We start from the raw sequence: 20586 nt of genomic DNA, 5'->3' as shown, positions 1-20586 counted from the left end.
AGTTTTACAACTCGTTTCATAACAAAGTTTCTTTTCCTTTGAGAGGTCAATCTTACCTGGCTTGTGATCGAAATTTTTGCTAATAAATAAAATATGTTTACAGAATGATGTACCTACTTGATGAATATATTAATGTGATGGCAAATTCTTCTAATATTTATGGAAAATTCAGTGTGATCGTGGACAATTCAATGATATACAATTATCTATCAGCAATTTTTCCTACCCATTACGTCATAACCATCCCATTTGAATCAAGGAGTTGCCTCCCAAAGACCAGAAAAACATTTTGATACCTTGGTACTATTATTTTGAGTGTTCCCACCAACGTTCAGGCAATATTGTAACTTCGAAATTCATTACTACCTTTGTCGTCTCTCATTTCTGCTTGGGAAGGTATAGCGATTCTCATCCCCTCCAAATGCCTTCCACAAAATTATATCAAAATTAAAATTCCATAAATATTACGACGATGAGGGAAATTATGATTTTGGAACGATCTGTGTAAAAATATAAAAAAAGTTAATTTCAGAATTACAAAACTTCTACATTGTGGTATATCAACAATATATTTTATATACTGTTGTATAATGTACAGGGTGGGTCAAATTCGACGCTTTTAAATGGAAACGCCCTTTTCTATAGGAGACAGACGAAAACTAATATCGGTGTTTGGAGCTCAATTTTCATCAAAAACATGATGGTGAAAACAGCACATCAATATCTGTTAGCGTTAGAGTTACGGGATGTTTTTCAAAAATGTGCATTTATAACAAATCGCTGTAACTTTTTTGTTATGGAATTTTTTGTATTTCTATAAAAACATTTCCAAAGCACCTTTTTACGTAGAATTTCATGGTTTAAGTATAATTTTTTAAAATTAATAATTTAAGAGTTATCAACAGAAAAATTGATTTTTTATTTGGGGCACCCTCTATATTTTTAATTAACTGAAATGAATTTAAAATTACCTTTTCAAAAATATAGCACACTTGATATTTTGTTATAATCCCCTTCCAAATACAGAATATTTAAAAGTTCGCCACTTTTAACTAGTAGGCTTTTGACACTTTATTGATGATATGCCCTTAATGGATCTCGAAAACATTTTTCCAGCAAGACGACGTACCGCCTCAAAACGCTGAAGTTATCAGCAAATTTTTGCAGCCAATTTCAAGAATAATTGCATAGCTAACCAAGATCGCAGCGGTTGGCCGTCGAGGCCGCCTGACTTAGTGCCCATGGATCTAATCCTATGGATATATTTGCGGAAGAATAAAGGTTCCTTATTCTTCCGTATAATCTATACAAGAATTAGAAATACTTAGCAGTTAAGAGGGTATCTTCCACCCCCACTGAGTTAATGAATTCCGCGAGAAATGTTCAAAAACGGCCCCGTCGCGCGTCGGTCCATAACACAAGACGGTCGATATGTCGAACACCTGTAGCAAAATCTCATGTCTTGGTTTTCTATTTATTTTTATTGTTATTAGATATAGTTTAAATGTGTTGATGTTGGTTAAATATATTTTAAATTGTTATAAAATTATGCATCTCTCATAGCAAATATTATTTTCGTTTTAATTGATTCTCATATCTAGAATTTTTTTGCATTACAGCCGGTGCCGTTCAAAGCCTACTTATTTAAAGCGGGCAATTTTTATATACTCTATATCTCGAAGAGGAATCGAGCAAAATATCAAGTGTGTTATATTTTTGGAAAGGTAATTTTAAATTCTTTTCAATAAATTAAAAATATACAGGGTGCCTCATATAAGAAATCAAATTTTTTGTTGATAATTCTTAAATTATTAATTTTAAAAAAATTATACTTAAACCATTAAATTCTAGGTAAAAAGGTGCTTTGGAAATGATTTCATAAAAATACAAAATTTTCCATAGCAAAAAAGTTACAGCAATTTGTTAAAAATGCATATTTTTGAAAAACACCCCGTAACTCCCAAACGGTAACAGATATCGATATGCGGGTTTCACCATCATGTTTTTGACAAAAATTGAGCTCCAGACACCGATATTAGTTTTTGTCTATCTCCTATAGAAAAGGGTGTTTCCATTTAAAGGCGTTGAATTTGATCCACCCTGTACAGGGATGAAAGAAAGTTACAAATGTTGTAATTTATACTGTTATCGAAAATAAAATTCGGTTAAGTGAAAAAATGAGACATGTCCACAATTTAAAAATGGTCGCCATTGACATAGCTTATATTGTATTTTCACTAAACTGTGATATATGATTTTTAGATAACCCGAATAATGTTATGTATTCGTTTTAGATCGCTGCGTGTATTTTATGTGGATTAAAACAGTTTTTTCTCTCTCCTATAAAATTCAGTTTTTTACGACCCCTTTCTACAATCAGCGATTCAGTTGATCGTTTGCTTTTTCGTTACCTTATCCCTTGGTGAACTACCACCCAAAGTAGGAGGACTTCTTCTTTGGCTAATTTGTTCGGCTTGTCTAGGTTTTCTTTGACCAACTTCGAATTGATGGTTATTGGGTTGATCGCTCTTATGGCTGCTTGACTATCGGACAAGATGGTTATTTTTTGTTTCCCATAGTTCCTATCTAAGATAAGTTGTATGTATCTGTCGATAGCGTAGATTTCTGCCTGAATGATACTGAGGTACGTGCCCATTCGTTCGTAGGTGCCCCCTACCATACAATCTACACTTAGATATTCTGTATATTTAAAATATATACAGGGTAAGTCTTAAATAAGTGCAAATATTTTCAGGGCTGGTAGATCTCGATAAAAGAAACATATTTTCTCTTTGCCGTTTTTTAAATAAGTCGAAAATAAACGAGTTATTTTACTTTGAAAATTTAAGAAAATGATTTTTTGCTTCTCAAACCCAATTTTTTTTTCAAAAAATTCCAAATTTTCCAATTTTTTTTTCGCGATTTTTTTTTCGCGTCTAAATATACTACCTCTAAAAATATTTGCACTTATTCAAGACTCAACCTGTATAATAAAATATTTACAAAATTGTACATTTTAAAGTGTAATAAGTAATATTTTTCATGAAAAATGTTAAATTCCAAGCAATTATTATAATTTTTCGTAAGAACTAATTATGATATACTTATTACATTTTAGGATTTACTGATCCATTTACTACAAATATGGATCAGCCAGGATTTCAAGACAATGATCTAGAATCACTAAAAAAACTTGAGAAAGATCAAGTGAGAGATTTCATTGAAAAGTTGGTCAATGTTATGCTAGGGGAGAATGTGGATAATGCTAGTGTATCCATGCTGTATAACGACAAACTGTGTAAGTATTCAAAATGTGCTTTGACTCTAGAGTTTAGAATCTACAACCTCTATAATAAATTTGTATATTAACTGTATAATATAAGAATATAAGAATATATAAACAAAGATAATATAGACGATTTAATCTTGACATAATGGTGAATGCGCAAAAATATTCAATGTTAAAGATATGAGAAATGTTACATTGTGTGTGCAACAATACAGCAATCTACAATAAATATAAATACAAATATATAATGATTTGTAGTGTTGTATACGTATGTATGTACAGGGTGGTCGAAATTGGTCTGTTTTAACAGAGAAACCCTATTTCCTGACTATATAGAGCAAAACCGACATAGGATGGGATCGATTTCTGAGACACGTTTAATGGCGTAAACCGCCTGTTGATATTTTCACCGCCAACTGAGATACGGGGTATTTTTGATTTTTTTACCATTTTGAAAATTGCCCATAACTTTTTTAATTCGCGGAGTAATAAAATTCTGTAAAAACGTTCTTAAGGCACTTTTTTAAGGACAATCCAGTGGCGTAGTCAGCTTTTTTCTATGTTTGCTCTTTTTGTCAGAAATAATAAAAATATAATTTTTTAAATGGAAATCATAGTTGGCTATGAACTTAAAACAATGATGGCGTTTAACCCTTTCCAACGATATAAAGTTATGTGTATCTATTTCTAAGAATGAGAGAAATGTTAGGGTTTTTTATCTTTATATCGAAGCGGGCCTTGATTTTGTGTTGACCTTGCTGCCTAATTATTTTTTATCACAATTTAATATTTTATATTATTATTTATCTGCATAATTAAAGACTTTTGAAAAGGTAAATCAACATTCTATATTAATATTATCAATTATAATTAAAACGCCAGGGTTACAACTGAACTATTAAATGGAGAATTTAGAGAGAATTGATTGGAACAAGGGACCCCATATCTTAGCCTGCTAGCTCCTGTGATTTAACTCCTTCCGACTTATTTTTAAGAACCATTGGGACGAGAGAAGAATTGCAGAAGGCTACTAAGCAAGCTTTTTGGACACCAGTTCGCCTAATAAATCTCTGTAATTCTGTGCGCAAAAGATCTTTATTCTGTATTCTACAAGGAGTTGTTTGAACATCTTTGATGCTTTTTTTTAGAAAACTCTATTCGTCACTCAAAAAATACGTTTTATTAGTTTTGTTCTTTGTTTATTGTATCGATTTCAATTGTAATTACTAATACTAATATAGAATGTTAATTTACCGTTTCAAAAGTTGTTAATTATGCTTATATGATAAATAATAATATAGCATATTAAATTGTGATAAATAATAATTAGGTAAATAGGTCAACACAAAATCATGGCTTGCTTCGATATAAAGATAAAAAACCCTAATATTTCTCTCATTCTTAGAAATATATACACATAACTTTATATTGTTGGAAAGGATTAAACGCCATCATTGTTTTAAGTTTATAGCCAACTATGATTTCCATTTAAAAAATTATGTTTTTTATTATTTCTGACAAAAAGAGCAAACATAGAAAAAAGTTGATTACGCCACTGGATTGTCCTTAAAAAAGTGCCTTAAGAACGTTTTTACAGAATTTTATTATTCCGCGAAATAAAAAAGTTATGGGCAATTTTCAAAATGGTAAAAAAATCAAAGACTCCGTATCTCAGTTGGCAGTGAAAATATCAACAGGGGGTTTACGCCATTAAACGTGTCTCAGAAATCGAGCCCATGACATCTATGTCGCTTTTGCTCTATCTAGTCAGGAAATAGGTTTTCTCTGTTAAAACATACCAATTTCGACCACCCTGTACACCAACATTTTTTAAAGGGTATACCTTTTAACTTTAGTGATATTTATTGATAATAACTGGTCTTACAAACAACAATGGACGCTTTAGACGTTTATATTAGACGTTTTGAGGTATTACAAAAAAAGTGTTAATCTGTAAATTTAAATTATTTTTTTAAGAGACTGTTAACGGATCATTGAAATTTTTGTTACTGAGAAAAACTCTAGGCAGAAGAATTTGTTTGTAATTTTTATTTCTAAAATCGATTTTGACTGTTATTCAATGATAACATTATTTATATTAGTCAAAGAAGATATTTAATTTTATAATGTATCATTGTTCACCACTTTCAAACGTACATTTTTGTAAAAACGAAAAGTAAATATAATTATTATATTTCCCCTCACAGATAATGAAATGTTCCTCCGTTATCATAGGGAGCTTAGCAGTACCTTGTCTGATTTAGGGTCTGCTCTCCATATCTCAATAGCTCGTAAGTTCATAGTTTGATTATTACAGGCACGGCTTTTATTAGCACCAGGCTTTTGAGTACATTGCACCGATTTTCACATTTTGGAACTAAATTTAATATTTCTTTTTGGTTTGTATGCTTTCCAGAGATACATAAACAAATTGCAAAGATTTTGTTGCATGAATGTGTTGCCGCATTCATGATGAGGTCGAAAACTGTTGAGACTACATTCGTATCAAAATTCAAATTGCACCGAATATTTAAAATATGTAAACAAAACTTTTTTTTGTCGGTTTTATTTTAATAATATTCCCTATTTACTGAAAGTGTCGTGGTATACCTACAAGTGGCAGTGGCATTAAGACAATGGTCATAAAATGTAGTATATATTTACTTATTTGCTCAGTTAATGTATGAGCAAAGATTGAAAACGGCTTTTACTAATTACTGTAAACATTATCTGAACTCACTTAAGTGAAAGTATAAAGAAATATTCTAAAATAATCAAAAGTATTGGGAATAATGTATTTGCCTTTGTGGCGAGTTCATTTCTTGAAGTGTTCTGTTTTTTTTTTGTCATGAGCAGAAAATATACAATATAAAAAAGTTATTTATTGTAGACACTACCGCGTTGATCTAAAAACGTAAAGCCAAAAAGCTTCAAACTTCTTGTATGTATATGATGTTTTTAATTTTTACTTAGGTTTTTTTATGGTATGTGTATTAAAATCAAAGAAGCGATAGCCATACATTACTAACCTCTACAGATGTCTGAACAATAGATTTATTTATTTTCTTTTGGATTAAAATTGCCTCTTTTTATTTTTTGTTTGGGTGTTTTTGTTTTTTTTTTGTTTTTTTAGGTTCTTTTATCATAATTTGTGCGTCGTTTAGGCCCGCCGCAAATTGAACCCAGCCCACGCACAGCACACGCCCAACCCATGCGTGGGGAATTTTGTAAAACACAGGAAAGAAGGGATTACCGCAAATTAAACACAGTCCACGCCTAGCACAGTCTTTTCGTGGATCTAGTTGCGTTCAGACACAGTTTTCGTGGATCGTGGGTTCCTTCCCCTTCTACTTTTGCGACAAACTGCTAGTTTTTCTTCACTTCCAATAGGTTTTTGAACGTTGCACTCCTTACCCGTAATGTCTGGTTTTAATAGTTCAAACACTTAAAAAAACTGTCTCCTGTTTAATCGAAAAAACTCTTTAACTAGGCTGTCTTGAACTCCGCTAGACAATCTAAACTCTCCATGGCTTGCTCTTTTTCGAAAATATGCGTCGTTCTTTTTTTTCTCTTTTGGTTAAGCAAATAAAGTAAAACAAGTCCTTCTTCTTTCTCGGATTCTGGGTCATGCAGAAGCGTCCCCGTCGCGACCCTGGGTACTGGCTAAAACCAGTAGCTGATTCTGCAACCACCCACTCAGTGTCTATCTATCTAGCTAGGAAGTAAAATGTCAAACAAGAGAGATACCAATCGGTCCTCATTAGGACCAGCACTGACCATCATTTCCTTAAATGTGGAAGGACTATCTACCCCGAAGCAGACTATGCTGGCGGAGATATGCAGGAGGTATGAGTGTCACGTACTATGTCTACAAGAAACACACAGAGGCCCTACGGACCCTAGGCCTCATATATCGGGTATGACTTTGATAACCGAACGACCACACGAGCAATATGGTAGCGCAGTTTTCATCAGGAAAGATATGGCGTTGGGAAGTTCGTTTAAGTCAGATGCCAATAACATTGAGACACTTACTATCGTTTTCGAAAATCTCGCAGTCATGTCCCTCTATAAACCTCCGGCATCACCCTTTAATATCCCAGAGTTTGGTGCCCATGATATCTCCGAACCGAAATCAAGGGTTATTATTGGAGATTTTAACAGCCACAGTGTGGTGTACGGCGAGACAAATACACTACGGCGAGACAAATACAGACGGGGAGAGGGTCGAGTCATTTATTGAGAGTATCTCAATGTCTTTAATCCATGATGCCAAGCTTCCGGCATCTTTTAACAGCGGAAGATGGCGGCGAGGTTACAACTCCGACCTAATCTTTGTCAGCGATAACATCAAACAACACTGTGTAAAAAAGGTTCTGGAACCTATTCCACGTTCTCAACACAGGCCCATTATGCTCCAAATTAGAGCTATAATCGAACCAAAAATCGTTCCATTCCGCAGACGCTTCAACTTTAAGAAAGCGAATTGGGAAGGTTTCAGGGAAGAATTGGATGGGGTTGTTCAAACTATCGAGCCAATATCTGATAATTATGACATCTTTATAGAGAACATAAAAACCTTTTTTTCTAGAAAGCACATCCCGCGTGGCTGCCGAACTCAATACATTCTGGGTTTGGACCGGAACCAGAGTAAGCTCTACGACGAATATACGAATTTGTATATGCGCGATCCTTTCGCAGAGGAAACTATAAACTTGGGTAATAGACTGTCGGAAGAGATTTCTATTAGTCGTCGTCAAAATTGGCAGACTCTTATCACCAATATCGATATGAAACACTCTAGCCGACATGGAAAACATAAGAAAGGTGAACAACTACCCAACATCCCCCAAAGAGATACCAAGCGTAAGTGCGAATCAGATAGCCCACAAACTCATTGTGAACGGTAAGTCAAATGGGAAAAAGACACTCCGCCTTACTAGAATAGAACAGGAAAATAACGAGTTCAGCCAACCTTTCGCAATAATTGAAATAAACGCAGCTATCGACGAATTAAAATTAGGGAAAGCCGCTGGAGTTGACGAGTTGAGAAACGAACAAATCATTAATTTTGGCGCGGCAACTAAGGAATGGATCCTGAAGCTCTTTAATTATTGTCTACAATTCAATAGGATCCCCAAAGTCTGGAGGAAGAGTAAAGTCATCGCTATCCCCAAACCCGGAAAGAGTTTGGACGACCCCAAAAATTTTAGGCCCATCTCCTTACTGTGCACACTCTATAAACTGTTTGAGAGAATGTTATTAAATCGTATCAGCCCTAACATCGACGATCAGCTAATACCGGAGCAAGCGGGATTCATACCGGGAAAAACCTGCACCGCTCAAGTTCTGAACCTCACACAATACATTAAGAATGGCTTTCAAACAAAAATGGCTTCCGGAGCTGTCTTTGTTGACCTGTTGTCAGCATATGACACAGTAAATCACAACCGTCTGATATATAAGATTTATCAAATGACGAAGGACTACCAACTTGTACAAGTCATCCGCACCCTGCTTTCTAGCAGACGTTTTTTTGTCGAATTGGGTGGTGATCGAAGCCGCTGGAGGATTTAAAAGAATGGCTTACCACAGGGGTGTGTTTTGGCTCCAACTCTTTTCAATATCTATACAAATGACCAGCCGCTGAGTCAACACATCAGAAGCTTCATTTACGCAGATGATTTAGCAATAGTTAGCCAAGATAAGGATTTCTGTAAAATTGAAGATAATTTAACATTACACCTGACCGCGCTAACCCAATATTACAGAGATAAAAGCCTTAAACCAAACGCCTCGAAGACTGTCACTAGCTAGTTCCATCTAAATAACAGGGAAGCTAACAGAGCTATAAATGTCAATTGGAACGACCAGCAACTCAGATTTTGCCCACGGCCAACTTATTTAGGTGTCACATTAGACCGGACCCTGTCATTTAAACATCATGTCGAGAAGACTAGGGCCAAGATCTCTACAAGGAACAACCTGTTGGGAAAGCTGGCAAGCTCCACCTGGGGGGCTAATCCACACACACTAAGAACTACTGCTCTTGCACTCTGCTATTCTGTTGCCGAATATGCCGCACCAGTTTGGGAACGCTCCTGCCATGCCAAAAAGATAGACCCCTGCACCAATCGTGCCGTCTAATCACCGGATGCCTAAAACCCACATCGGCCCAACAGCTACACCTCCTCAGCGGGATAGCTCCACCCCACATAAGGAGACAAGTTTCCAGCATGAAAGAGAAACAGCAAGCTCTTTCCGATACCCGGCACCCGCTCTTCGGACAACACGCCGCTGGATCCAGGTTGAAATCCCGAAAAAGCTTTCTTTCTACCGTCCAACCACTTGATAGCAGTACGACATCCGCAAAGAGACTGGAGTGGTAGTCAGCAACTTCAACAACTCCAAATGAATTTGCGCTAAGGCCAAAAGAGAGCCTACCACCTTGTGCGGAACAGGCATGGCCGGTGTGGAGAAGTCTGAACCGTTTGCGTACTCAGGTTGGCAGATGCAAGACAAACATGAACCAGTGGGGCTACCTTGACGGATCTGTATCCTGTGAATGCGGAGAGGAACAAAATATGAGGCATCTTCTCGTATGCCCAAATCTCCCAAACATATGCAATCAGAGTGATCTCGCGGAGGGAAATACCAACGCTCTGGAGTGTACCAAGTACTGGATATCCTGTATATAACTGCTGTATGCATATATATTTTTTGTAGTTTGTCTAATTCTGTACAAGTATTGTTCCTATTTATGTTGATTGTTTGACTATGTTTTTTTTAAATGTATGATGTGCCTTTTTATTAATTTAGCCGTTTTGTATATTTTATATATATTTTTGTGTTTCTTGCTTTGTTTTTTATATGTACTGAGTTGGATACGAGTAAATAAATTATCGGATTCTGATTCTAAATCAAGAAGTTGCTCGTATATTCAGATTCAGTCATGATTGAAACTAAAAACTTTATGTCTGGGCTGTGTTCAATATGCGGTGCTAAGGAGAACGTGTGCATGGAATCAAGAATGGGTTGGGCGTGTGCTGTGCGTGGGCTGGCACGCACAGCACACGCCCAACCCATGCGTGGAGAATTTTGTAAAACACAGGAAAGAAGGGACCACCGCAAATTAAACACCCTCCACGCCTAGCAAAGTCTTTTCGTGGATCTAGCTGCGTTCAGATACAGTTTTCGTGGGTCGTGGGTTCCTTCTCCTACTTTTGCGACAAACTGCTAGACAATCTAAACTCTCCATGGCTTGCTCTTTTTCGCAAATATGCGTTTATTTTACTTTTTTCCTCTTTTTATTAAGTAAATAAAGCAAAACAAGTCCTTCTTCGTTCTCGGATTTTGATTCTAAATCAAGAAGTTGCTCGTATTTAGTCATGATGGAAACTAAAAACTTGGGTCTGGGCTGTGTTCAATATGCGGTGCTGAGGAAAACGTGTGCGTGGAATCAAAAATGGGTTGGGCGTGTGCTGTACGTGGGCTGGGTTCAATTTGCGGCGGGCCTTAAATCTACTCTGTGCCCTGCGTTCCATGAATGCTGACAAATCTTAGAATTGTGAAAAATCTCCTTTGCAAAAATCGCCCTTTTTTAGATGTTCCCTTCTTTATGTCAAAAAATGTCTATTATACCTCTGTGGTGGATTCATGTCTTCAAAAATGTCCTATAGGTATTTCGCCACTGTAAGAAAATCTACAAAATAAAATAGTTATTTTTTGTAAACACTGCTGGCGTTAATCCAACAGAGACTAATTTGTCAGAAGTTAGGTTTACAGATATACAAATTTGCCTAACGAACAAAAAAAATGCTTAACTTTCGGAAAGTTTATCTCTTTCCGTCATCGTCGGAAGCCAAAAAAATACAAAGAATAAAGAAAAGGCTATTTAAAATATTTAAATTCAACTATTAGAGAACAGTTTTTTAAAACAGATACGTCTACAAAAACCGTTGACGTTCTGTTAAAATGACATTATATCCCCCCCCCCCAAGTTAAACTTCAAAATTCAAAATTACTACCTGATAACAATTACTACCTGATAACAATTACTTAATAAGGTAAAACCAAAAAGCCCCAAACTTTCTGTATGATTATTTTTAATTTTTACGTATGTTATGTTCTTTAAAATCAAAGAAGCGATTGCCATACATTACTAACATCTACAGATGTCTACTGATGTATGAGCAATACATTTATTTTTTTTAGATTGTATTAAAAAAACCTCTATTATTTTTCTTTGAGAGGCTATCGCTTCTTTCATTATAATTTTGGCGTTATTAAAATTTATTCTTATATTAAAATATATTATGTGCCCTCTGTCCCATAACTGTTAGAATTAAAGAATATATAGATTATTTAAGAAAGGGAGATTTTTACAAATCTAAGATTTGTCAGCACTCATGGAACACAGGGCACAGAATAAATTTTTATAACGTCAAAATTATAACGAAAGAAGCGATAGCCTCTAAAAGAAAAATAAAAGAGTTTTTTTTAATACAATCTAATAAAAATAAATGTATTGCTCATGCATCTGTAGATGTTAGTAATGTATGGCGATCGCTTCTTTGATTTTAACGAACATAACATAAATAAACATAACATACGTAAAAATTAAAAATAATCATACAGAAAGTTTGGGGCTTGTTGCTTTTACCTTATTAAGTAATTGTTATCAGGTAGTAATTGTTAATTTTGAAGTTTAACTTGATATAATGCCATTTTAACATAACAGCAACGGTTTTTGTAGACGTATCTGTTTTAAAAAACTAAATGTTCTCGAATAGTTGAATTTAAATGTTTTAAATAGTTTTTTCTTTATTCTTTGTATTTTGTTTGCTTTCGACGACGGAAAGAGATAAACTTTCCGAAACGTTAAGCATTTTTTGTTCGTTAGGCAAATTTGTATACCTGTAAACCTAACTTCTGACAAGTAGTTTCCGTTTGGGATTAACGTAGAAGTGTTTACAAAAAATAACTATTTTATTTTGTAGATTTTCTTGCAGTGGCGAAATACCCATATAGAATTTTTTGGAGAGATAAATCCGCCACATAGTTGACATTTTTTACATTTATTTTTATTAGACTGTATTAACAAAAAACCTCTTTTAATTTTCGTTTAGAGGCTGTCAATTCTTTCATAATAATTTTTGCGTTGTTAAAATCTACTCTGTTACCTGTGTCCCATGAATGCTGACAAATCTTAAATTTGTGAAAATCGCCCTTTCTTAAATAATCGCTAGTTCTTTAATTAAAACATTTTAGGTCTAGATGTTTCACCGATATTAATTTTTTCACATTTCACCAAAAAGTGTATTATGTGGTTTGAAATATGTTCGTATGTTGTACTGTTTTCCTGTACATGTTATTTTTTCTGAAACGTCTTGTATATATGGAAATGTAAGTTGTATATTACAATAATATTCAAACTTTTTAAATATCTGTTCTATTTCTAGAATTATCATGGTAACGAAATTATATGACTCTACTTTACTAATCAGTAGGTTTAGTTTATATTTAAAGTTATTTATTACTATTATTTTTATTGATTAATAAGTAATAGAATAAAATTAACGCATAAGGCAAATCCTAGTTGTGATTAATAGCCCAGAAAATCTGTGTTAACGATTAGCATCACATTCTATCACGCATCAGGATACCGCTAGAATAAAATTTATATTCGGCAGCTGATTGAATGAAACATTCTTGTTTGTTGTTGTTACCGCTTGTTTCCTTCGTGACACTAAACAAATTAATTGCCTTGTATATAGGTAACATCAAAAGGTAAATTGAATTATCGGATAAGAAGAATGCATTTGTCTAATTGTAGAAATTAAAATTGCTACAAGTGAAGTACTTAATTGATAAAAAGAACGAATGCAATTACCACTGAATTACAGCCATATAATTACTGAAAATTGATACTTTTAACACGTATTATTGTTATGTCATAAGAAAATATGTTAATTAAAATAACGTATTGCTAAAGTGTAACCGGCGGCGGTGTAACCCAGTGCCAAAATTATACCGGGTAATAATTTGAAATAAGTAAATTGGGAATTGGGAATATTATTTAGGTAAAAAATACTAATAAGTGATTATTAGTAGATGATTGATAGATCGAGAAAGGGGAAGCAAAATGACTCTCCTTGACGTCCTGTATAAAGTAGAATGTATGGGAGGGGGGTTAATCACCACGACCTTACAGATCTATAGTGTGTTCCCCTTTCTTGAGTTATAACGAGTTATATCTCATCATACAGTCTCAAGGCTTCGGCAAAAGCCAAAATATCTGAGACGGTTTTACAGAGGTTAATTCTCCATCACCGATGTCAATCGTACTAAAATTCATGAGCCATCACTCAGTGATGAGGTGTTCTCGTGTTTCCCCATTTTCCCCATAAAATCTGAATTCGCCATTGTCTCTTAGCTTCAATCTACTGAAGTGTTAGTTGAGGAGACCCGTGAAAAGGTTGAAGAGACCCGTGAAATTTTTCTTACTTAAATTAAGTAAAATGTTTTATTTTTCTTGGACGTAAGTTGTAAGTTCTAAGATATTTCTTCAAGTGTTTTAGATTATTGGAGGATTCCCAATCCAGATTACGTATGGAATCTTCCAGGTTCTTCAGTTCCGCTTCAAGTTGGTATCCTACCTTTTGGTTTGCTCCTTTTCTAGCTAGATTCATTTGCTTTTTAATCGCCTTCTATCTCTTGGTCAGCCGGCACCCAGAGAAAGAGGACTTTATTTTCTTTGTCTAATTTGTTCAGCTTCTCTAGGCATTCTCCTTGATACAGGTTGAGCTTGTTCAGGTAACAATTGATAGCCATGTGTCCTGTTAAGAGGCCTGTTGTAATCCGCATTTTATTCCTGCTAAGCATTAGCAGTTCTTTTGTGGTTTTAGGTCCTCGGTTTTAGGTCCCTGGATAATGGCCTTGCTGTCCTGTGCCCTTGTCTGTTTCTCCAGTGGACATTCTGCTTTTCCCTGATCCAGAGTTTTAGTGTCCATACATTTGGGTATTCCCAGTACTGGCTCTGGACCAAGATAGGATGCCGATGTTCCTCGCCTAGCTAGCTCATCGGCTTTTTCGTTGCCTTGGATACCGGTGTTGCCCGGCACCCAGAATAATTTAATTCTGTTCCTTCCTTCCTGCCAGAGCTCCCAGTTCCCCTAGGTAGGTATTCCCAGACGAGTCTCGACGGTACCTTTGGGCTCATAAGCGCCACAAGTGCCGCCTTACTGTCTGAGCATACCACGTTATGGTATGGTCTTTTACCTGCTGAACGAACAAAATTAATACGTTTAATAGGAGGATGCCGCCTCTTTTAAAATATTTTATACAACAGAATATTGTAATGATTCTAATCTAAGCTATCTATAATCAGGGCCGTCCTGAGGGGTGGAGCAGAGAAGCAGTTGCTCCAGGCGGCCAAATTTGAGGGCGGCCGTTTCGGTACAATTGTACTGAATCGGTACATTTTGACCAAATTCGGTACGTCAGTACTACATTTTCGAGAAATTGTCATTTTTGGTACGACATTTTCAACAGTATAAATGCAACAAGTAAACTGCTTCAGAATGAAAAACTCGACATCATTGAGTCCACAAAAGTTCTAAAAGCTATCGACGACTATTTTCTCAAAATAAAGACTGACGACCATTTTAGAGAAATATTAGTGGATGCCGCAGAGCTGGCAGAAGAGCTGGAAATTGTAGCAGTTTTTACTAATGACATTAGAGCTCATCCCAGAAAAAAAACTAGACTAGTTTTTGTATGAAGATGAATCAGTGGATGAGCCAATTTTAGATCCACAGGAAAAGTTTAAAATCGAATTTTTCTTTGTTGTCCTGGATACAATCCATGAGGCTCTCCAGGAAAGGTTTGACCTGTTAAAAGCTCACTCGGACTATTTTTCGTTTTTATACGACTTCACAGTTCTCAGGAATCAACCGAGAGGAAATAACAAAGCATTGTATGGATCTTCATCTCTATTTAACGGACGGAGACAAACATGATGTTAATGGCCCAGAACTTCGGGACGTGATTTTGCTCTAATACCACCAGATAATGCCGAAAACTTCAGTTACCCAAAACAAACACTAAAATATTTAAAAATTCACGATCTAATTGGAAACTTTCCAAATATTTACATCACCATAAGAATCTTATTAACGCTTCCGGTTTCAGTGCCAACCGGTAAGTAGTAAGTTTTTCTAAACTCAAAATAATTGAGAATTACCTGAGATCAAGTATGACACAAGAACGATTAAGCGTATTATATTTAATATCTATTGAGCACGAAATAGCGAACTAAACATCCACGATTTTATTTCAGAGTTTGCCGAAAAAAAAGCAAGAAAAAAGTTTTAGTTTTGTTCATGTTAGGAATTTTGTTTCTCAGGATTATGTCTATGTATTTATTACGAATTTTGTTTTGTTAATAATTTATATTACCTAGTTTTAGGTATTAGTTTCGCTAATGTACCTTATAATGTTTTTTTTTATTCTTGTTAGGTACCATGTGACGCTCCTTTTAAATACAAAATTTAAGTGCTAATTCTGAAAATCTTGCAATATTTATTTCCTTTTTTTCGGAAAGGGTTTGATAGTATTTCTTACCATCTGTGGCACAACTTTCATAATTTTTTTTCACACCTGTATTCTTCGGAGTAGGGGGGGGGCGTATTTTTTCAGGCTTGCTCCAGTCGGCCAACAGTCTAAGGACGGCCCTGCTATAATAGTAATATTTCCTTCACACTTACACTAACAATATAAAAGTCAAATGGAACTAGAACATCAAATTATGGATTTCAGTTAAGAATAAAAACAATCGATTAAGAAAGCTAAACACATTTCTAATGACAAAAATGGAGATCTACATATTAAATTCCTATTATAATCTCTACTTTGAATCTCTTTTTAATTAAACTTATGGTAGTGATAGCGACTTGTTTGTTTTATTCTCCGTAACAAATTGGCGATAATCAATTTTGTTTTGGGTTGCCGCATGCGGCCGGCTGCATAAATTACTTTTAGATTAATGAAAAGTTGTTGGAAAATCAATAAATTTTTCCAGTAATTTAAATAATAGCATTTCACGCGTCTAGCATCTGGTGTATTGTGAAATTTCTCTTCGTCTGGTTTAAGTAAACATCACATCAATCATTATTTCTTAATTCTAAGCTCAGATATATAATTTTGAAAAAAAAAAAAAATGCCTCTCAGAAGGTATATCTTGGATCGTCGGTTAAAAAAATAAATAAAAAAGCATTTGGTTGAGCATTGCTACTTACAATAAACCTATTTTATTGTCAAGCGTTGGGAATATTTTACAGGATGACAAGTGGTGGTTCATTTCTTGTAAGGATTTCTGTGTTTTTCGCCACTGAAAGAAAATTTACAAAATAAAATTGTTTTTATTGTTAAAATTTTACAGTTAACTAAATACATCCGAATAACGTTGCAAGTTAATCTATAAACTAAAAAATTATTACAATATAAAATTAAAAAAACAAAATTACTCCAAATGGAATACCTCATACTAGTCTTTATACCTGGTCTTTATACTAGTAGATAATGTTTAAAAATTGAGGTTACCTATATTATAAAAAAATACGATGAGTTTTGTATTTTGTTGCTCGACCTTCTTATTTGGTTTACTATATTCTATATCTAGGTACTACAATAACATGATATCCTTGCTAAATTTAAGATTAGCGATTTTAGCTCAATAGCTTTAGAACTTTTTTAACAAAAAAATATTGTATAATAAAGTTGGAACCTTTTTGTTCTAAATGAAAAGTGAATGTGAGTTCTCCGTCGCCTTTTTGAACACATATTGTTGAGACCTTTTTAGTTCTATTTGATCATTGGATGCACATTACTAAGGTTAAGCACCATATTTACTACCAGTTGGCCTTAAGAAGATTGTAATTTATTTTTAGATTGATTAAAAATTATTTTTTATGGCCTAGTTTAAAATTTGAGAAATAAAAATATTTTCTTTGGAAATATATTTGCGTTTCTCGAAACGTTCCTTTTTTTAATATTTTTTTATCATTTCATCCCTTTCTATCATCTCATCTTTTCTATAATTAGTGTTAATTTTTTTTAGACAAGTTTTTTGCCAGTTTTTAGTAAATGACGTCTATAGATTGACCTCGCTAAAATTATCATGAATTTTCATTGCCGAGTCGTGTTTGGTGTTGTTTTTTTTTCGATCATACTGTATATTGCTAAATTTCCACTAAATTTCTAAAATCTTAGAAATAGTTTGTCTCCTTCGAGAGAATGTATGACAGTGACAGCTTGTTTCTGATCATTTTAAACCAAAATTAAATTGCATTTCTGCTAATTATTGAATGTTGTCTTAAAAAATTCCCTTCTCTCATTAGGTAGATTTTAGTCATTATACACTGTGTCAAATGACAGAAATAACTCTGTAAGTAACCCAAAAATATATAAATTAGGTAGAGACAATAAAGTCCTCCTACTCTGGGTGCCAGCCAAGTGATAGAAGGTAATGAAAAAGCAAATGATTTAGCTAGAAAAGGAGAGAACACTCCACTGGAACACTCCAAGTGGACCAGAATCGTTCTGCTTCCCAAATGGAAACCAACTTAAAGTGGAATTAAAGAACCTGGAGGACTCCATCTGTAACCTGGAACAGGAATCCTCCAACGGTCTAAGACACGAAGGATTTTCTCAAAACTTAGGACCGAGAAAAATCAAAGATTTTCCTTGATTTAAGTAAGTACAATCTTCGGATTGCACGGAGTTCTTAACAGACACTGTCTCCTCAACGAACACCTCAGTAGATTGAAGCTAAGAACGGCGAATGTAGATTCTGTGAGGAAAATGGGAAAACACTAGAACAGTAGAACACCTCATCACTGAGTGCGGTCGAGACGACAACCATTCGTGCTATGAAGTTTAGTATAACTGATATCGGAGATGGAGAACTACCATCTGTAAAACCGTCTCAGATACTGGCTTTTATCAAAGCCCTGAGACTGTATGGTCATTCTACATTCTACAATCCTAAAATAAAACTGCATTAAAAGTTTCAACTTGTCAATTTTTTCCCCATTTTTACATTGAATTTGATCTAAAGTTATTGGGCTAAGCTAGGCATTATTAATTTGCTTATATGGTAGTCGGTTTCTCAGTTTCTGCGTCCGATTAACTACATTACGTGAGTCTCTCTCGATGGCCATACCACCGGCTACCTTGACCATCTTATCTTAATAAGTCAGTCAGTAGTGGCAGTGACAAGAACCGCGTATCATCATGCGGAAGTCGCGGCGTCGCGCGTTATAGACCGTGTCGTTAACGAAACCAGTAATTTTCTTTTTTGAAACCTACAAAAAAATGAAAAGTTATTAACTTCTCGATATCTATAACGCTAGTATATATTGTTTGGCAGAATAATTGTGTGTGTGTATATAAAAGGATTAAATATTTTAAAATTAGCTCATGGAGTCGTAAGATTACTATAATTTAATTATATACGTTATGAAGATAAATTTAACTGACGTTTTTACTCCCTTTATATTTCGAGAATATTTTGAGAAAGTTTCCAAATTATTAATAGTACCTATTTGTCTGCTTTTTTGTGACATATACGATCTAACAAATTTCAGATTTTTTTGTTAATATAGAAAACTTTTAAGATAAACTGAAATGAAAAAACCGTTGGATAATCCACTTTTTACATAAAAAATAATCGAAAAACCTCTTAATGCTATTTGTAATAATGTATTACAGAATAATAATTACTAACATTACGAGGTTCTTAACCATTGCAATCAAATCGTATTAAAATTTAAATAAAAACAGAGAATCACGAAAAAAGGTATGAAACCAAAGCAATCAAAATTCATATTTTATGTAAACTTGTATCTACTGGAAAGTCATTTACTGGTAGCGGCTAGTTTTTGTTTGCATTACACCCCTTTCGATAATAAATAATAAATAAAAAGGAGAAAGATAGTAGTTTTCAATTTGGTAGAACTTTTTGGAGATTGTTATTTATCAGAATGTTATCCTAAATTTTGCTCCTGATTATTTGATCGTTATAGAGATAGAAACTAAAGTTATTTACCCTTAAATACAGGGTGTCCCACTAAGAATAGCTCTCGGCTGTATTTCAGAAAGTATTAGCCGTAGGACCTGCGGAAAAAAAATATTTATAACTAAAGAGGCTATGAGAAATTGCTGAAAATAACTTTTAAGTTTGTGGAACGGCAGTTAGAGGGCGCAACTGATATGAAAAATAAGAAAATGCCGTTTTTACACAATTTTGCCTAGATAAGGGAACTATAAATAATAGCTTCATGATCTTCAGTAAATCTTGAATATTTTTTGTTAGAACCATTTTCCCCTATCAGCGAAAATAAAGTGGTGGGGAAAGGTAAGATCTGTTTTTATTTAAATATTAATAACTCCGGACTGGATCAACGGAATCTAACAAACGGGTGCTCGTTTAACAGACCGTTTCTCACTCTATATTATAACATATAAACAATAATAATAAACTTTTGATTGTAGACGCTAGGGGACGCTGTCTTACAGTTTAACAAAGATTGCGCGGTTTTTCAAAAAAAAATAAATACGATAGTATATGTAATTTTAGCTGATAGTAAAGAGTAATAAAAGCTTCGAGCTTCGTAATAAAAGTCAGCGAAAACCGCATCTCTTTCAAACCGAAGATATTATTTAAGATTTAATTACCTTATTTTTATAATACGGTTACATTAGCCCTCTTGATTATGACCATTCTAATAAAAAATAAGATGGAAACGATTAGTTTATTCTAAAATCGACAATATACCAGAATACCATAATGCCAGATTTATCAATGTCTAATAATTAAGATATCAATGACAGTAAATAAGAAACGACGCCTGAGTGAAGTCTTGGTAGGCTTTGGCAAAAAGTTGCTTTTGGCGTAATAGTATAAACGTCAAAGTGTTATTAGATGAACATTTTGATAGTCCCAGCAGCGTTTTTTCTCTTTTGATTGCTTTTTCAAAGGGCCTCTATTGTTTGAAGAAGTAGTTGATGGCAACTGTTGCAAGGCTTTATATGCTCACAGGCGCTATTACGGCAGTAGCATGTTTAATAGCTTGGCCTGCCGTTTTCCTATTACGGGCAGTACTCATTGCTCTGTTTATCGATGACGACATAGAGGTCGAACTGAAGTTAAACCAGGATAAATGTTTAAGCATATGTGCAGTTTGTTCCCCAAGTTAGTACCAGAGTAATTGTCGGAGACTAGGGTACCTATTGCA

General features: G+C 34.4%; 1 protein-coding gene across 2 annotated transcripts in view; it reads left to right on the top strand.

Moving 5' to 3' along the window:
- The window catches only part of LOC115889511, a 149955-nt gene that overhangs the window by 54982 nt on the left and 74387 nt on the right, over nucleotides 1–20586 (top strand). The window contains exon 4 of one of the 2 annotated variants that reach the window (XM_030909530.1): nucleotides 3119–3298. The exons of the other annotated variant lie outside the window; for it this stretch is intronic. Within the exon in view, the coding sequence (XP_030765390.1) occupies nucleotides 3119–3298 (180 nt within the window). The remainder of the gene's footprint in view (nucleotides 1–3118; nucleotides 3299–20586) is intronic. 2 annotated transcript variants of the gene reach the window in all.

The sequence above is a fragment of the Sitophilus oryzae genome, unplaced genomic scaffold (genome assembly GCF_002938485.1).
Source record: "Sitophilus oryzae breed Bouriz unplaced genomic scaffold, Soryzae_2.0 scaffold_815_pilon_pilon, whole genome shotgun sequence".
NCBI classification, from domain to species: Eukaryota; Metazoa; Arthropoda; class Insecta; order Coleoptera; family Curculionidae; genus Sitophilus; species Sitophilus oryzae.
This window is presented reverse-complemented; position numbering and strand designations above follow the sequence as displayed.